Source organism: Dermacentor silvarum, chromosome 2, assembly GCF_013339745.2.
Source record: "Dermacentor silvarum isolate Dsil-2018 chromosome 2, BIME_Dsil_1.4, whole genome shotgun sequence".
NCBI lineage: Eukaryota > Metazoa > Arthropoda > Arachnida > Ixodida > Ixodidae > Dermacentor > Dermacentor silvarum.
Window position 1 is genome coordinate 86,920,171 of NC_051155.1, and position 14,479 is coordinate 86,934,649.

Below are 14,479 nucleotides of genomic sequence, written 5' to 3' on the forward strand. Positions count from 1 at the left end.
AAGTGAAATTGACGAGTACACTGGAACGTTGGCTGTGCCAAGTTTGTGCTGCAGTCCTGAATATTAAGTTGCATTCGCAAGCAGTTGAGAAAGTCGGCTTTATCGCGCAATCCCTGGTCCGTGCACTTTTGCTCACGGGTGTACAATTGACGATGTGCCAGAGTCAATTTACAGAGTTAGTAGTGACGGCATGAAAAGCATATATGCAAAAAATCAGATTAGTACGGGAGCAAGCTCACACAGAAATCGCAAGCACATACGCAATACGTAACCGAATATGTACGGGTAGTTGTGGACCTATGAGTATACATGCTATATGTACACCAGATACAAGCTCCAGCGAACCGGCCTGCATAAGCACTGCACATTGACCTTCGAAGTAGTGCCAATGAGCGAACTATGTTGTGCTGATCAAACAATGAATCAGGACGTAAAACATGCACGAATAATGTCGGCTCGTAGGTATATCCTAATGCACACAGACCTCTGAATTATATAGCGCACGATATTCAACAGCTTCTCTTCCCTGCGAAAGTTCAGAAACTTAGGCTACCCCTACTTTCGGGCCACCGCGTGTGCGCCAGTACGTATTCACCCGTTTCCGGTCAATTCTCAGTCTGTGTATGCGCCACTGTGATACAAGGACTATAGAAGCCCCACATGTACTTTATATGTACAGTAAACCCGCCTCTACAATGAACATCTCTACAACGAAATGACTTGTATAACGAAGGTAATAATTCTGTTCCGGTTATCTTCAGAGGTGCGGTGCGCGACTTTTATAACGAAACGACATCTATAACGAATGATTTCGGAGGCCCTAACCCTTTCGTTATAAAAGCGGCCGACTTTATCTGTACTGTGTCATGAGGGGTATATTGCATGTGTGCATTATACCCCTCATGACACAGTACTCCTCATGACACAGTACATGAACTTTCTTCATGCACTTCTGGAGAGCGTTCTTCACTCGACAAAGTCTAACATTGCCTTCACGCCACACAGTGTACATCGCCCTGAACTAGTGTTCCCATTTCAGCAAAGCATGTGAATGTAGAAATTATGAAACATGAACACTGCATGACGGTAATGTCGTTACACGTGCTGTACATAAATAGTGAAATGGACTTTATGAGCAGCAGCAAACGGAAATGACGAGAAGATTACATATGGGGTTTAGTTGTACATAATTTAATTTACCGTTTCACGATAGCTTGGCTTCACATAGATTAAAGCATGCTGATTGTATCTGCATAACGTTGTTTATTAAGGGAGACTTACCTAACATTGACTATAAGTAGCTAAAGTTTATGTCATGGGCAGGCACTGCAGAAATTTCAACGTGACTGGCATTGTGGTGCTGATTGAGCGCCAGGACAAAGGTTCATTTCCTGCCACCACAGCCGCATGCCGCTATAATGGAATGAAAATGAGCTCGTCTACTTCACTCGAGGCGCACATTAAAAAGCGCCAGTTGGTAAAGATTAAATCTGTAGATCCCCAGCAGGGCGACGTTCCAAGCGCTATTTCCACTTTGGGACCTTAAACTTCATCAGTCAACAAATGAATCGATAAATCGGTCAATTTGCTGGTACTGGCTGCCTCTTTGTATCGGGATGGTGACAGGTTCGACCTTTCCATAAAGGGAAGTCACTATAAATGTATGGGGCGACATTTGCTGCAGCCAGAAGTACACTTTTGATGATGGCCTGCGTATTGCACAGGGTCCGCCGTAGTGGAGCTTAGAGCACTGCACGGGCCCCGGCTGGGTACGCAATTGTTGACTCGGGCCAAGGCAGGGCTCGGACCTAAGAGCATCGCACTTAGTTCGGGCCACGCCTAGTCGGGCCCGCATTAGGCCCGGAAAGGCCATTTGCAACTCCGGAAAACTGAAGAGTATAAAAACTGCAGCCCTAGGCAAACTTGCTGTCTGTGGTGACTGTCGGTCTGTGGGAAAGTCGAGGCAGGCAGGCCATGACACAGCAGCCGTCCGTCCGTCCGTCCGTCCGTCCGTCCGTCCGTCTTTCTTTCTTTCTTTCTTTCTTTCTTTCTTTCTTTCTTTCTTTCTTTCTTTCTTTCTTTCTTTCTTTCTTTCTTTCTTTTTTTCTTTCTTTCTTTCTTACGCCATGTGAAGCAACTGTTGTCTACTAACTTGAACCACTACCTATGTCCTCGGGGTGATGGTAGTTCAGTTGTCGTCATACAGTCATGATCGTACCGTTATAGTCATGTCGTTCTCATAACAAAGTCGCACCATCGTCATCATTTCAGAAACGTCATCAAATTACCGCTGTACCTTCATCGTTGTACCGCCTTCGCAGTTCCATCGACGTCATTTCATCGTAATCGTGCCGTCGTAATTTCAATCGTGATTATGTCGCGGTTGTCATGCCATCTTCGTCACTGTGTCGTCGACATACGGGCATCGTCATGCATTTGTTGTCATACCTTGGTCGTGATGCCGTCGTGGTCATTCCATAATCCAGCCTCGCCATCTGATTCTCGTCATATTGTGGTCATCCCGCAATTTTCGTCATAAAGTAGCCGTCAGATTGTCTTAGTCACGCCATCATTGTCGTACACTTTAAAACACGAGCATGGTGGTCAACGGCTGTACTTTTCTACATCTTCTTTCCTAAATGTAAGCGGGTGTTGTGCCACTTCTGGTGGCTGTTGCCAGCCTGATCTATTGATATTTTCCTAGCTTTACATTGCATATAGGTGTCTTCTTATACCAAATATTCGAATGATAATCTGTACGTGTTCGGACTAGCAATGTAAGGAAATGTTTATTTCTCACACAGTTAATGTAGCCAGCAAGAGGGGACGCAGAGCAAAAACCTGCTTTGATGCAGCTTGAAGACCGCCCGACGCCCGTTGATAACATGATAATAGCTTCGCATTAACCAAAAACTCGACCTAGTTTCGCATAGGCTCAAGGACTGACGGATCGAATAGAACCGGGTCAGGCCGGGCCGGAATCTTTCGGGCTCCGGCCGGGCGCGGGCCTCAGAAACCAGCCCGTCCAGTGCCCCAGCGAAGCTGGAGCTGCGCTTTTTTTCGTTACAGGTATTACCGTTAAGAGGCCAGGTTATTCATAATTGCAGACCAGTAAAAATTGGAATGATGATTCACTGGATACAATCCTGGATTTCGGATTTGTGGCGAATGTGACATGTTTTGAAAGTTGCTTCTGCCAAAGATCAAGTAGTTTTGTTTTTCAGTGAACGAAACTTTTTCTTTTTCATTGCGATCCAATTTTAATAGGCTCATGGCTTGAAAGAAAGAATTTCTGTTCGAGTGTGACTACATAACGCTGAATTTTTGGTGACGGCTAGATTATGCATACGTCTAGCTTCAGCTTTCTATGGATTGCAAATTGGTCTTGCAAAGTTTCTCTCAATATGACACAGAAACAGCCCTCCCTATTTCAGTGGTATGAGTAAGACATTATACAGCATAATTTTATTATTTTTATTCTTAACAGTGCGTAGAATATTTGCCCTTTTTATTCTTTCGTCCATTGTAGTCTTAAGAGATAATAGTTGTTTCCGGCTAAGAAATGTTAAACGTTATCGCTCGGCGCAGGACGCTTCTGTATGTATCAGAACATTCTCGATTCTTGTAGCCGGTTCCATCTGCTGTCTGTGTGGTGGCCGAATCTTTTGTAATCAAGCTGAAGGCGTGACGCGAATAGTTCTGCTTTCTTCTGCTTTCTGGTGTTTTACGTGCCAAAACCAGTTCTGATTATGAGGCACGCCGTAGTGGAGGGCTCCGGAATAATTTTGACTACCTGGGGTTATTTAACGTGCACTACAACGCAAGCACACGGGCGTTTTTGCATTTCACCTCCACCGAAATGCGGACCGCCACGGCCGGGATTCGATCCCGCGATCTCGTGCTCAGCAGCGCAACGTCCTTAGCTGATTGAGCCACCGTGGCGGGTGACGCTAATAGTGTTACATTCTAGAACTTGAGCGCGCACCAGCGATTACGCTGAAAGCGTCCTTGAGTCAAAAATAGCCAACGTATTTGACGCGTAGATCACATTTCGACGACTGCCAACTGCGCTCGGCGCTATCGTTGTGCTTGCAGTGTCACTTGCTTTTTCTGGGCGCAGGTTCGCCCAATACAGAGATAGTTTCGTGACTGAGAGTTTCGCTACTGTGTTCTTCAATGTCACCACAACGTGACACTACGTTAGAAAGCGGACTCTTTATGAATAAAAAATAGCGACAGTACTTTAAGCGAAACTTGGCTTTTACCGCTATAATTACGTCAGAATTAACAACACTGTATCTACAGATTTCACGAGCACGCCATCTTTGACGTCCCAGCTCAGGTCGACTACATTCTGAAGGAAACTAAACGAAAGGACCTGCTCTACATCGGCATGTCTCAAGGCACCCTTACTTTCTTCACCATGTTGGCGGAGAAGCCGTGGTACAACGACAGGGTGAGCTGACCAGAACGGCTAACATGAGAGGTCGTATTATACGAACGACACAGTGATGAAGTGCTATGCTTAAAAGAGAACAAAGGTGCATAGTTCCCTATAGCAGTCGCGAAAGAGGGAATACATTCTTTGCTGAGTTGAAATCCTTCATGAACTATTTGACGTCATTATTATTATCACTTCAAGAGCAGGAGCTCTAGATCACGCTTGAGGCTATCATGGTGGGCAACCTTTATGATAGGCGGCTGTAGTTGTGTACAATTCAATACAAAGGAGTGCTTAGATTTCTTTCAAACCAAGTAAGATTTCCGAACCTGCTCAAAAGTGGTTTCCGACCATGTATGTATGGGTGAGCCCCGATAAAGACTGAAGCAAGCGGGGAAAATAATGGACTTTACATTGCTTTTCAAAACCGTAAATACCGACATCTTCGTGCACGTGATTTCACTGGGGAGAAATACAGTCACTCCTCATATGGAACTAAGTGGAAGCATGATGAACCGCTGATCATGTTTGTCCTTCAAAGTATGCAAAATATCAAACGTCATCATCTTGCATAACGGGTGAACTTCCTATTCTTTTTTGCCATCACTATCGCCTGTTCTTATCTACAGATCCTTGTTCAGAAACAAGTTGACCGTTTCCCGAGTGCTAGAAATTTGTCTTAGACTACAGTGTCGACCCGGTGTCTGAGAATGTTTTTCTCTTCGCATTTCTTTACTTTGTTTTGAAATCTTCTGGACACTAGTGTAAAGCATTTGGGGAAAAATTGGACGAGTGTGCTAGTGTTGGAATGGCAGTTCGCGCACACTACACGCTTACATTCACACAGCGCGGAAGAACCTCAAGGGGCTGAAGGGGCATTTTCTAATGACCTATTTTTGGTACTCTCTTCATATCGGCACAATATTACAGTGAGATGAGAATTGCCTAAGTAAGCTGCAAAGTGATGAAAAACGAGTGTTACCTTCTTAGAAGAACGGTGGCATGCAGTAGCTAACTTCAGGTTTCTGTGGAGACACGAGAACATCTATTTTGCTTTTCAGATCAAAGCCTTCGCTGGGTTGGCACCGTTTTTCAAGCTGGCACACCTTAAGGTGCCGCCATTAGCTGTCTTCTCGCCCTATGCCGAAGCACCGCTGGTACGTACAACGTCCGCTAATTTGCTTGTTATTATATTTTGGTCTGTGTTGCAATTATTCCGTCATGAATCCACAATTAGTCTGACTGCTTTATATCGCGTTCAACGCCTACTGAAGTCTGTATACATACGCGCAGTTTTACCCTGGACGGATATGAGTGACTATTTCGTTGCTTTGGGGAGAATGAGGCAGCAGATTAGACTGGTGCCCGGGCGACACAATTTCTATGATAAGCGGCACGCATAATCATGCGTGCCAGATTTCCTCGCAGGCGAATGACCTGCGGATGATCTAAATTACTATAAAACCGCCAGTATGACCTCTCTCGTAGCTGATGCCTACGCCAGTCGAGCGTTATTGTACACAGAACAGCATACGTAGCGCAGCAACCTATCGTTCTATCACCCGACTCAATTTCGTAAAGGAATGAGAACTAAATTGGCTGTTGCTGAATCATCATGGTGATACGAAAAATTTTGTGTCTTGCGCAGTCAGGTGAAATGCATGACAATGATGCATATGTCAATTTTGTGGAAGATGGCGTTAGGTGTGCCTTCAAACGTTTCTGAACCTACGTAAAAGAATACAATACTGAGCGGGAGGAGATCAGTGCTATAAATCATCCTTCATGTGCATTCTTTTTTTAGTTTCGCCTGAAAGGCGAAGCATCAACTGCGATAGCAAATTAGTAGAGAACTATACGGAGTAAGGAGAGTAGTTTTATCGGCTGTATAAACATGGAGACATTCGCCTACTAACTGAATTAGCAAGCATGGTGGTGCCAGCGCGCAGAAGCAAACGTGAATATATCACTCGATGACCGCACATAACCGCTGTCAAAACGCTGGCGTGAGGAAGCGCCCCAGCATGAGCGAGCGAAGGTTTGTGTAGTCTGCCGATTGAACGGAAACTGAGCGGCGGAAGCACAGCGCATACAAAGGTAGGAGCCGTGTGGCAGATCACTTTCAAGATACGGCGCGCGCGACCGCCCACCGCCGCGCGAAGTACAAGTACGCAGTTGCTCGCAGAGCAGAAGCCGCACCCCCTCCCTCCCGTGCTGCCTTGTCGCTTTCCTCCTTTCGCCTGCAAAATTCCAGTTCCCCTTGCGCCCGGTCGCAAGATGCGCATATGGTGCCGCAGCACAACGCCGCCCCCTCCTCTTCCTCCCTCTCATACCCCCACGGCCTTTGCGCAACGGAAGACGTCACGTTGGCTCTCCCCCGTGCGTTCGCTCCCCGTGAAAGCACGCGTCCCTCGGGTGCTTTCACGCACTCATACAGCGTTTTATCGCTCTTAGACTTTATACGGAACCCCACGACGACGGCGATGACAACGCCGACGGCAGAAATCCGCTTGGAGTGTCCATATAATTGTTATCGCAACAAAACGATTACTCAAGCAAGAGAAGCCTCCATGCGCCCATTAAATAAAAAAAATATATAGATTGCTTGCCTGCAGTCGTACCTTCGCACTATAGCTAGTTACAAGGTGAATTTGCTTAGTGAAGAGTATGTGTTTTATGTGGGGAGGTGAATCAACACTTCCAATAGCTTCAACATACCTCGGTTCCTTTCTGACCTTGACAGCGACTGGTCCATGCCGCGGGTGGCTACGAGCTGCTGCCACAGGGAATGCCGGTAGCGGGTCTCGTGCGCCAGTTCTGCGGATACGCGACGCGCGGCCTCTGCTCCCTCTTCGCCGACAACTTCGCCAATTTCGGGAGCAGGTACATTAACGAGGTACGTGAAACGCTGTCAAGTTCCTCACGTTATGTCAATTCATGCTTAAGTTGTGAGTGTGCCAAATCGCGAAGTAGGAAGCATCTTCGTTCCTAAATTTACGTTCTAACCGGGTCTTGTCTCATCGCTTGTTGTACAATTACAATGAAATAAAGGTTGACTGCAAAATACATCAGCCTTCAAGCTCCGTACGTTGTCTTCCTTTGACATCTAAGATGACTTTTCCAAACATCGCTTGGAGCTTTGTTCGACGATGTGCTACTGCTGTGCCGGTGCCATGAATTCCTTAGTGCTTGATTTTTTTCAGCCGGCGGGCTTTTGCAAATTTGGCTGAACTCTTAACTAAAAAAAAAAAAACGAAAGAAGCAGGCACGATATAATAAAGCGACCGCTACGGCGCACTGTGATGTCAGAATTTACATCGACTGTGCTTTCTCAAGTACTGCACTGCAGAAAGGGCTAACATCTAAGGAGTATAAGTCATAAGGTGTTTATTTGAGCAAGGAAACACGGAATGTACATGCGGCAACAACGCGCGCCAACATTCACTGATGCCGCCTCACTCGATGCTACGCCTGCAAATTACCTCACCACGTCAAACCACCGCATCCCCTGCCGCTCTCTACTGTTTTTTACCTTGGCACACATTCTGTTACTCTCACAGAACACAGGTTACCATCCCTAGGCATTACAGGGCTTGCCTAACTCCATTTCTCCTTTTTAATCTCAAGAGTATTAACTTGACCACTTGTCGCTATATGCTTATCTTCTTCCTGCGCTTTTGAGTTATTAGACAGTTTTAGTTTAGCGTGGTTACCGGAATAGCGGGCGTACCGGAATAGCGGAATCGAAGTGCGCATGCGCAGAACGCTAACCGACCCATACCGTTTACCGTGCGCACGCTATTTCTCAGAGTTAACGTTACCGTGTTAGCGTGGTGTACGTAGTGTACGTAAAACATGGCGGCGGTCCCGGTCGCCCGCTTCGAACTGAATTTGGCGTTGTTTTTGTAGAATTCACTTCGTTCGTAGCAAATGACTGCGTAAACGGCTTTTGCTTAGTCTCATGCCGCTTCGCCGAGAGAGTGTTATGGCTAATCTTGAGGAATTTTCGAGATCGCTTCTCGTTTCGAACGCGCCTAAGCCTAACGAGAAAATTTTTTTCTTAGAGTATATGCTTACCAAAGGTAAGCATATACTCTTACTGTATATGCTTACAAAGGTAAGCATATACAGCAACTCTATTTTTTCTGAGATGCGAGCGCCATCTGTCGCTAAAGTCGGGAGATAGGCGCGACGACGGCATATGGCCTTTGAGATGGGAGGATTTCGGAGGCTATGATAGACAGCTTGTACTGCTTGTCTGTTTCGTTGCAGATCGACGGACATGTGAAGTAAAAATACAACGCGCTCCTGGCTTCCATTGCGCTGCCTATCGCACTTTCCGGACGTACACACACATAGAATTAGGTGCCGTGTGTATGCAAAATTCAAAGCGTAATGGAATAGCGTCCCGCACGTAAACTACGCTATCACGCTATACTAAAACTCTCTTTCTGCAAAGTTCGTTTGCGGAACGGTAACGCTATTTCCCGTAACCCCGCTATTACGCTAACGCTAAACTAAAACTGTCTATTCTCGAAGTCTCTGCCCCATGTGTTAGTACCAGTCGAATACAGTGGTTACACAATTTTCGAGGACAACCGTAAGGTGCCAGTCATCACTTGGGAGGCCTTTCCACGTTTACTGCAACCTATGTTATTCCACAAATTTGATTCCCAGGTTCCGAATGACCATAGTACAAATTGGCCTTGATAAATGCCTGCTTGCACAGCGTCTGAAGGCTTACCACCAATATTAAATTCGTGCTCTCTTGCCTAATGCGCCCTCTACATATTAATCCTCAAACCTACTCTTAAACTTTGTCAGTTAAGGTCCTGAATCGTTTGTTGCAATACATTTTTTTCTATGCCCTTAAGGCAGCCCACCTAAAAATAAAAAAGTGTTATCCCCAGCGTTGCCAAATAAAATAGTAATCTTATATCGTTGCGGGGATGCTCCCACGTTGATCCTTGCACCTAATCATTCCCTATCTAACATAGCATTAAAATACTGTGCCTCTTCGATGAACACTCTTCTTCACGGGTATTTCCCCTCTGTTATCAAAATAATTACGGTAACCATGGAATCTGTCATTTCCTAAAGTATTATTGTATGATTTGCAACAGAGCAAAATCAACACCGACAAAAGGAAGAAAAGCACGACAAGTCGCCTTTTGTCCATGCCGCTCTTGGGCTGTTACAAAACGCATGATGAATCCTAACCAACTCGCCCACCTTGATATCTTTTTATTGTTTGCTTGCTGTACTCCTTGGCAACCAAATGCCTGCGTGACTGCTGGCGTCTAAGTTGAAATGATTGCGTTTTCATTTTGTGCGTACTTCATACGGAGGTGTTAGTTATATTCCGCAAAGTTCTCGATTAGCTAATGGACGACATGGATGGGACCCATTGTTAAATATTGCGTTCTAAAGGCAGGTGTTTCTCTGGATTGATTGCTGTCAAGTATAGTCCTGATTCCTTTTGAAATGACATACGTTAGAGAGTGCTTTGCACCATAACAAGAGCAAGCTAATGGGCCCCTAAATCGTGAATTTTCTGTCTCTCACCTTACGAATTAACGTCAAAGCTCTTCTAAATGCAAGTTAATTTTATATGGTCATTGTTCTTCAACAGTCCAGGATTCCAGTATACCTGTGCCACTTGCCGGCCGGGACATCTATGAAGAATATAATTCACTTCGACCAGGTAAGATATTTGCCGTTAGAATGTTTTTAAACAGTAACGTTACGAATACTCTGCTTGGGCTTACTGTAATTCGCAAAGTATGCCTTCTCGCGAAGGTGCTTTGGGAGCACTGATGATTTCAATGCTTCTGACATTCCTGCCTGCTTTGGCTATGTACTAGTAAGAAACCACACAAGCTCCGCAACCTTCAGCCAATGAGTGTGCTAAGCAGAATCAATTTCAATTTCGTGCAATAATTCGCATGCCCTGGCCACCCCAGTCGTACGAGTGAATGAATGCTTACAGAACTAGTGCTCAATATTGGCTTTCACGTAAACGTCAGTGGGCTCCGCTCAGGAAATGCTGTCATTTTGTACCTCTGCTAGCCAGCAAACTAATAAAAGAGGTGCTTCGGGCCTCTCGGTGACATGGCAAAATTCAAAGTTCAACTGTGGGTCAGATGCTCGAGCCCCGAGCAGTGCCTCAAAAGAAGTATACTCTTTGACATCGCAACACACATCAGGGTTTGAGACGGATTGCACTGCTAGGGATATTGGCTTTATCGGAGGGATAAGTTGTGTACGCTACAGGTAAGTGGGACGTTCGGGTCGTGCTCATCAGGGCACGCTAGACCATGACGCTCGTAAATGGGAGCTCTATCATGGAGTACATAAAATAGCTAGTAATCCTCTTGTAAATCACAAGCGTAAATATTTTGTTCATTTAACAGTACTGTTAGGACTTAAGCTTGATAAAACAAAGAATTTTATGTTGAACGTTTTAACGTGGCCCGTTAGAACAATTTTTGTATACTAAAAATAAAGGTTATCGCGCTTGTAAGAATTAAGAATCGCGCTTGTACCTATTTTACCGGTAAGTACTCGGCGGCAGCACTTGCCTTCCGCAGCCGCGGTGGATGCTCCTCAACAAGGCTGTCTGGGGTAGTACAAGGTAGGACAGCCTTTCGTTCAGGGTTCCATTTGCTCGCGCCGCTGGGTCAGCCGTTGCTTTTCATGAGGCTCTGAGTTGTTCAGCGCTGTCTCCCAGAAGGAAGTTGGCGAAGGAATAGGGGGATAGCCTGGAGGGTGTGGGCATTCCCAGGTCTAGTGATATACTGCGGGTTTTGCTCCATATTAGAGACAGTATGAACAATATTACGAAGGGTGGAAGTTGTGAAGGGTATAGGGGCACGGGAATAGGTTACTTTGAAGTAGTCGCCACGAGACGGCGTTTGTTGGTTAAAAGAAGAGTATGGTGCCAGGAGATGTTTTCTGCTAAGTATTCTGTTTTTCTAACTTTTCAGTCAAGTTCAGTGGCTCTGTTGTTGCGTTGTCAGGGTTGAACAATGGCGCCCGGTCAGCAAACGTTTGGTTTACTGCAATAGGACGTTCATTATCATGGAGAGAGGCGTGCTCAATTGTCCAGTGGAGAGAGCAGGACTTTGTAAGTGTGAACTTGAGCACAGATTTGGGAAGTAGAATTTAGAAGTGACAGAACCAGATGCGCAGCAGCTCATGTTATTGCAAAAATTTTGGCTGACAAAGGGCAAGCCAACACAATATTCTCGAATTACAGAAATAACTTTTTAAAATCAAACAGTGAAGGTTTATAAATAGCAAATATATACATACACGAGGAAAAAGGCACACACAGAACGAGTTCTCAGGGCCAAAGACTGACGGGGGACCTCCTGCAGAACGCCACAACACGGAGACTAAAAACTACACTGCAGTATTTAGGCGATCAACGAACACTAAACTTACATTGTACAATCAGCGATAAAGGAAATTCGCGTAGATTAGATTTGAAATTGGTGACATGAGTCTTATTTTTAGTTAATAGTGGCTATGTGTTCGAGGAAAAAAGCGCCAGCAAAGGAAGATGTAAATTTACCATAATTGGTTTTATGCATACGTAACAACTTGTTTTCTTTCGCGAAACCCGTGGAGCTATGAATGGGGATCGGAAAGGCTCCTAAATATAGGTACTGGAAATTTACCTTAAATAAATGGGTGTCTAGAGGAATACCAAGTTTGCACTCTAAGTTGTCTATCAAACATCAAGTTTGCTCAGTTTGTGAACTCACAACGTGTTATGACTGCGTAATAGTATCACAGGATTGGATAAGAAACTGGTGTATGTTAGATTATTTTGAAATGTTGCAAAGGCGTGTAATGGGTTGGGCATGTATTGTATGTATATGTATTGCCCAATGAAAAAATAGTGGTTTATATGGCTCAAAATAAACGTATAGCATACAACCAGGAGGGTATATGTAGTAAGAAACAAGTGAACTTTTATTGAAACCCTCATACCATAGGTCACTTTTTTGCGACTGCTTAACCCTTTACTGCGCAGTGTGCCAAATTTCGCACATAGTGATTCTCATTTGTTTAGGACATTGCAGGAAGGCTGGTTAAGAAAATGAAGCTCCCACTACAACGCCGATAGTTTTCCTGATATTGAATAAAACTTGTCCTGCCATCTATTGAAAGCTTTCCAAAGCAGATGCAATTCTTGTCCTGGAAGACCGCTTGGAATAATTTTGCGTGCGGATCGATGTTTGGATATTTGTTCTTGTATTTTAAACGTATGGGACAACTGTTAAATGACTACATTTTTGTAATTTGTCGGGTAAACAGCAAGCAGGGAGAAACAGCTTTTTTTTCGTGTACAAAACTGTGGGCCTTGGACGAAAAGTCGGTATGTGCCGCACCATAGAGTTTCTCACTATATTACCTAGAGGGAAATCTGGCGCTGCTGTGCTGTTGTTGCTAGGGTGCCTCGATGCCAGCGCCGCCGTTCAGGGTGGAGACAACCCCGCTGGTGCCGCCATGTTGAATCACACGAGATCAGACTCAGCTAACTCAGCTACGCTTGCGTTCATAGTGTTACTCGCGGCGCACTTCCAAGTGCTTTGCCTCGATGAGGATTTTTTTATCGGTATCGCATCTGCACATCTTTATAACCAATAGCCGTTAACTCGTCGAAGGTCGAAGACGTAAATGTATGGCGCCGGGAACATGCCTCAAGTTGCCTAATTCAATCACATTTAGTATGCCGTGTGTATGTTTGAAATGCGCACAATTTTTTTTTGCGCTTCGATGCTTGGTATATAAGGTTTGCGACCCCCTGTGTGTGGAAGTTTTTCTTCTTCACTGTTGTATTTTGGTTTACACGTCACGCCTCCTTTACCGTAGCCAGCCACTCGCGCACAGCGGTTAGTTCCCCTTGCGTTGCGCGTGCTCTTCGCGTTCGTTGCAATTATTTGACGATATCAACGCGCAATTTTGCTTTTTTTGGCCACAAAACTTTGTGCTGACAGGATTAAGCGGGTGTAAAAATAACTGCGATGTGAAAATAATGTTTAGTTAGTGCTGTAGAGAAAAATGTAACGTAACTTGTCTGTGTCAATCTTGCGTAGTACACACAAGAAACCAAACGATGTACAAAATACATTTACTTAGTAATGTCTAGTACAGTCAATCATTAAAGAGATATGTACATGAAAAATTATATGTACTGTGTGGCGACTGAAGGTTATGTTGAAAGACGAGAAAAAAAATTCGCAAGGTAGGCTCGACACACACAATTCGGGATAGGGAGAGTTCTTTTTAATTTATTCATTACATGGGGGGGGGGGTTCAAGTGAGTACATCAACCTTATTACACACAATATAAATCGAAAACTAGAATACAAACAAGAAAACGCAACCGCGGGTAATATTAAACAAGATATCCAGCCAGAATACATCAGCTACCATTGAATACGTCGCATCAGCCAAACACATCGATGGCGAGTACAGAACATTTTATAAATAACCGTTAGAACACTGATAACTACATTGAAAAAATAAACAACACTGCATACGTATCGCGTACAAAAACCGTAAATGAAACTAAGACAGTCAAATACAGATTAGCAATGTTTTTCACTTCGAAAATATAGTCCATGATGATGTAGGGCTGTTGACTTTAACAGACGGCGCCCATCCTGTCGATTTCCCTCGTACTGGTCCTCTTCAAAGTGTTTCTAAGTACAAGTAAAACAACAAAAGGGATTATTGATATGAAAAGTTGCCTTGTAAATACAGAGAACCCATTACAGTGCTTAAAAATAAATTTTCGCTGAAGTAATGCTGTATTACCTCGCTTCACAAGTTTCGAAGAAATGCACAGGCTACAACAGACACCATGCCAGAAAGCGCCGAAACATTTTGGTCCCATGATGGCCCTTAACCCTACTACACCTGGGAATACCGTGCACAGGCACTTAAAGACCGTCACAGTACCCACTACGATCGGGAATGAGCACGAATGACCATCGGCTTACGAGCACCATGCTACAAATATAT

The 14,479-nt window shown here is 44.6% G+C and overlaps 1 protein-coding gene across 1 annotated transcript in view; it reads left to right on the forward strand.

Annotated features, from left to right (window-relative positions):
* LOC119441593 (lipase member J) overlaps nt 1-14,479 on the forward strand; it is a 58,475-nt gene that overhangs the window by 14,607 nt on the left and 29,389 nt on the right. Inside the window, exons 4-7 of the mRNA XM_037706201.2 lie at nt 4,306-4,456; nt 5,503-5,598; nt 7,185-7,337; nt 10,074-10,145. Coding sequence (XP_037562129.2) covers nt 4,306-4,456; nt 5,503-5,598; nt 7,185-7,337; nt 10,074-10,145 — 472 coding nt within the window. The remainder of the gene's footprint in view (nt 1-4,305; nt 4,457-5,502; nt 5,599-7,184; nt 7,338-10,073; nt 10,146-14,479) is intronic.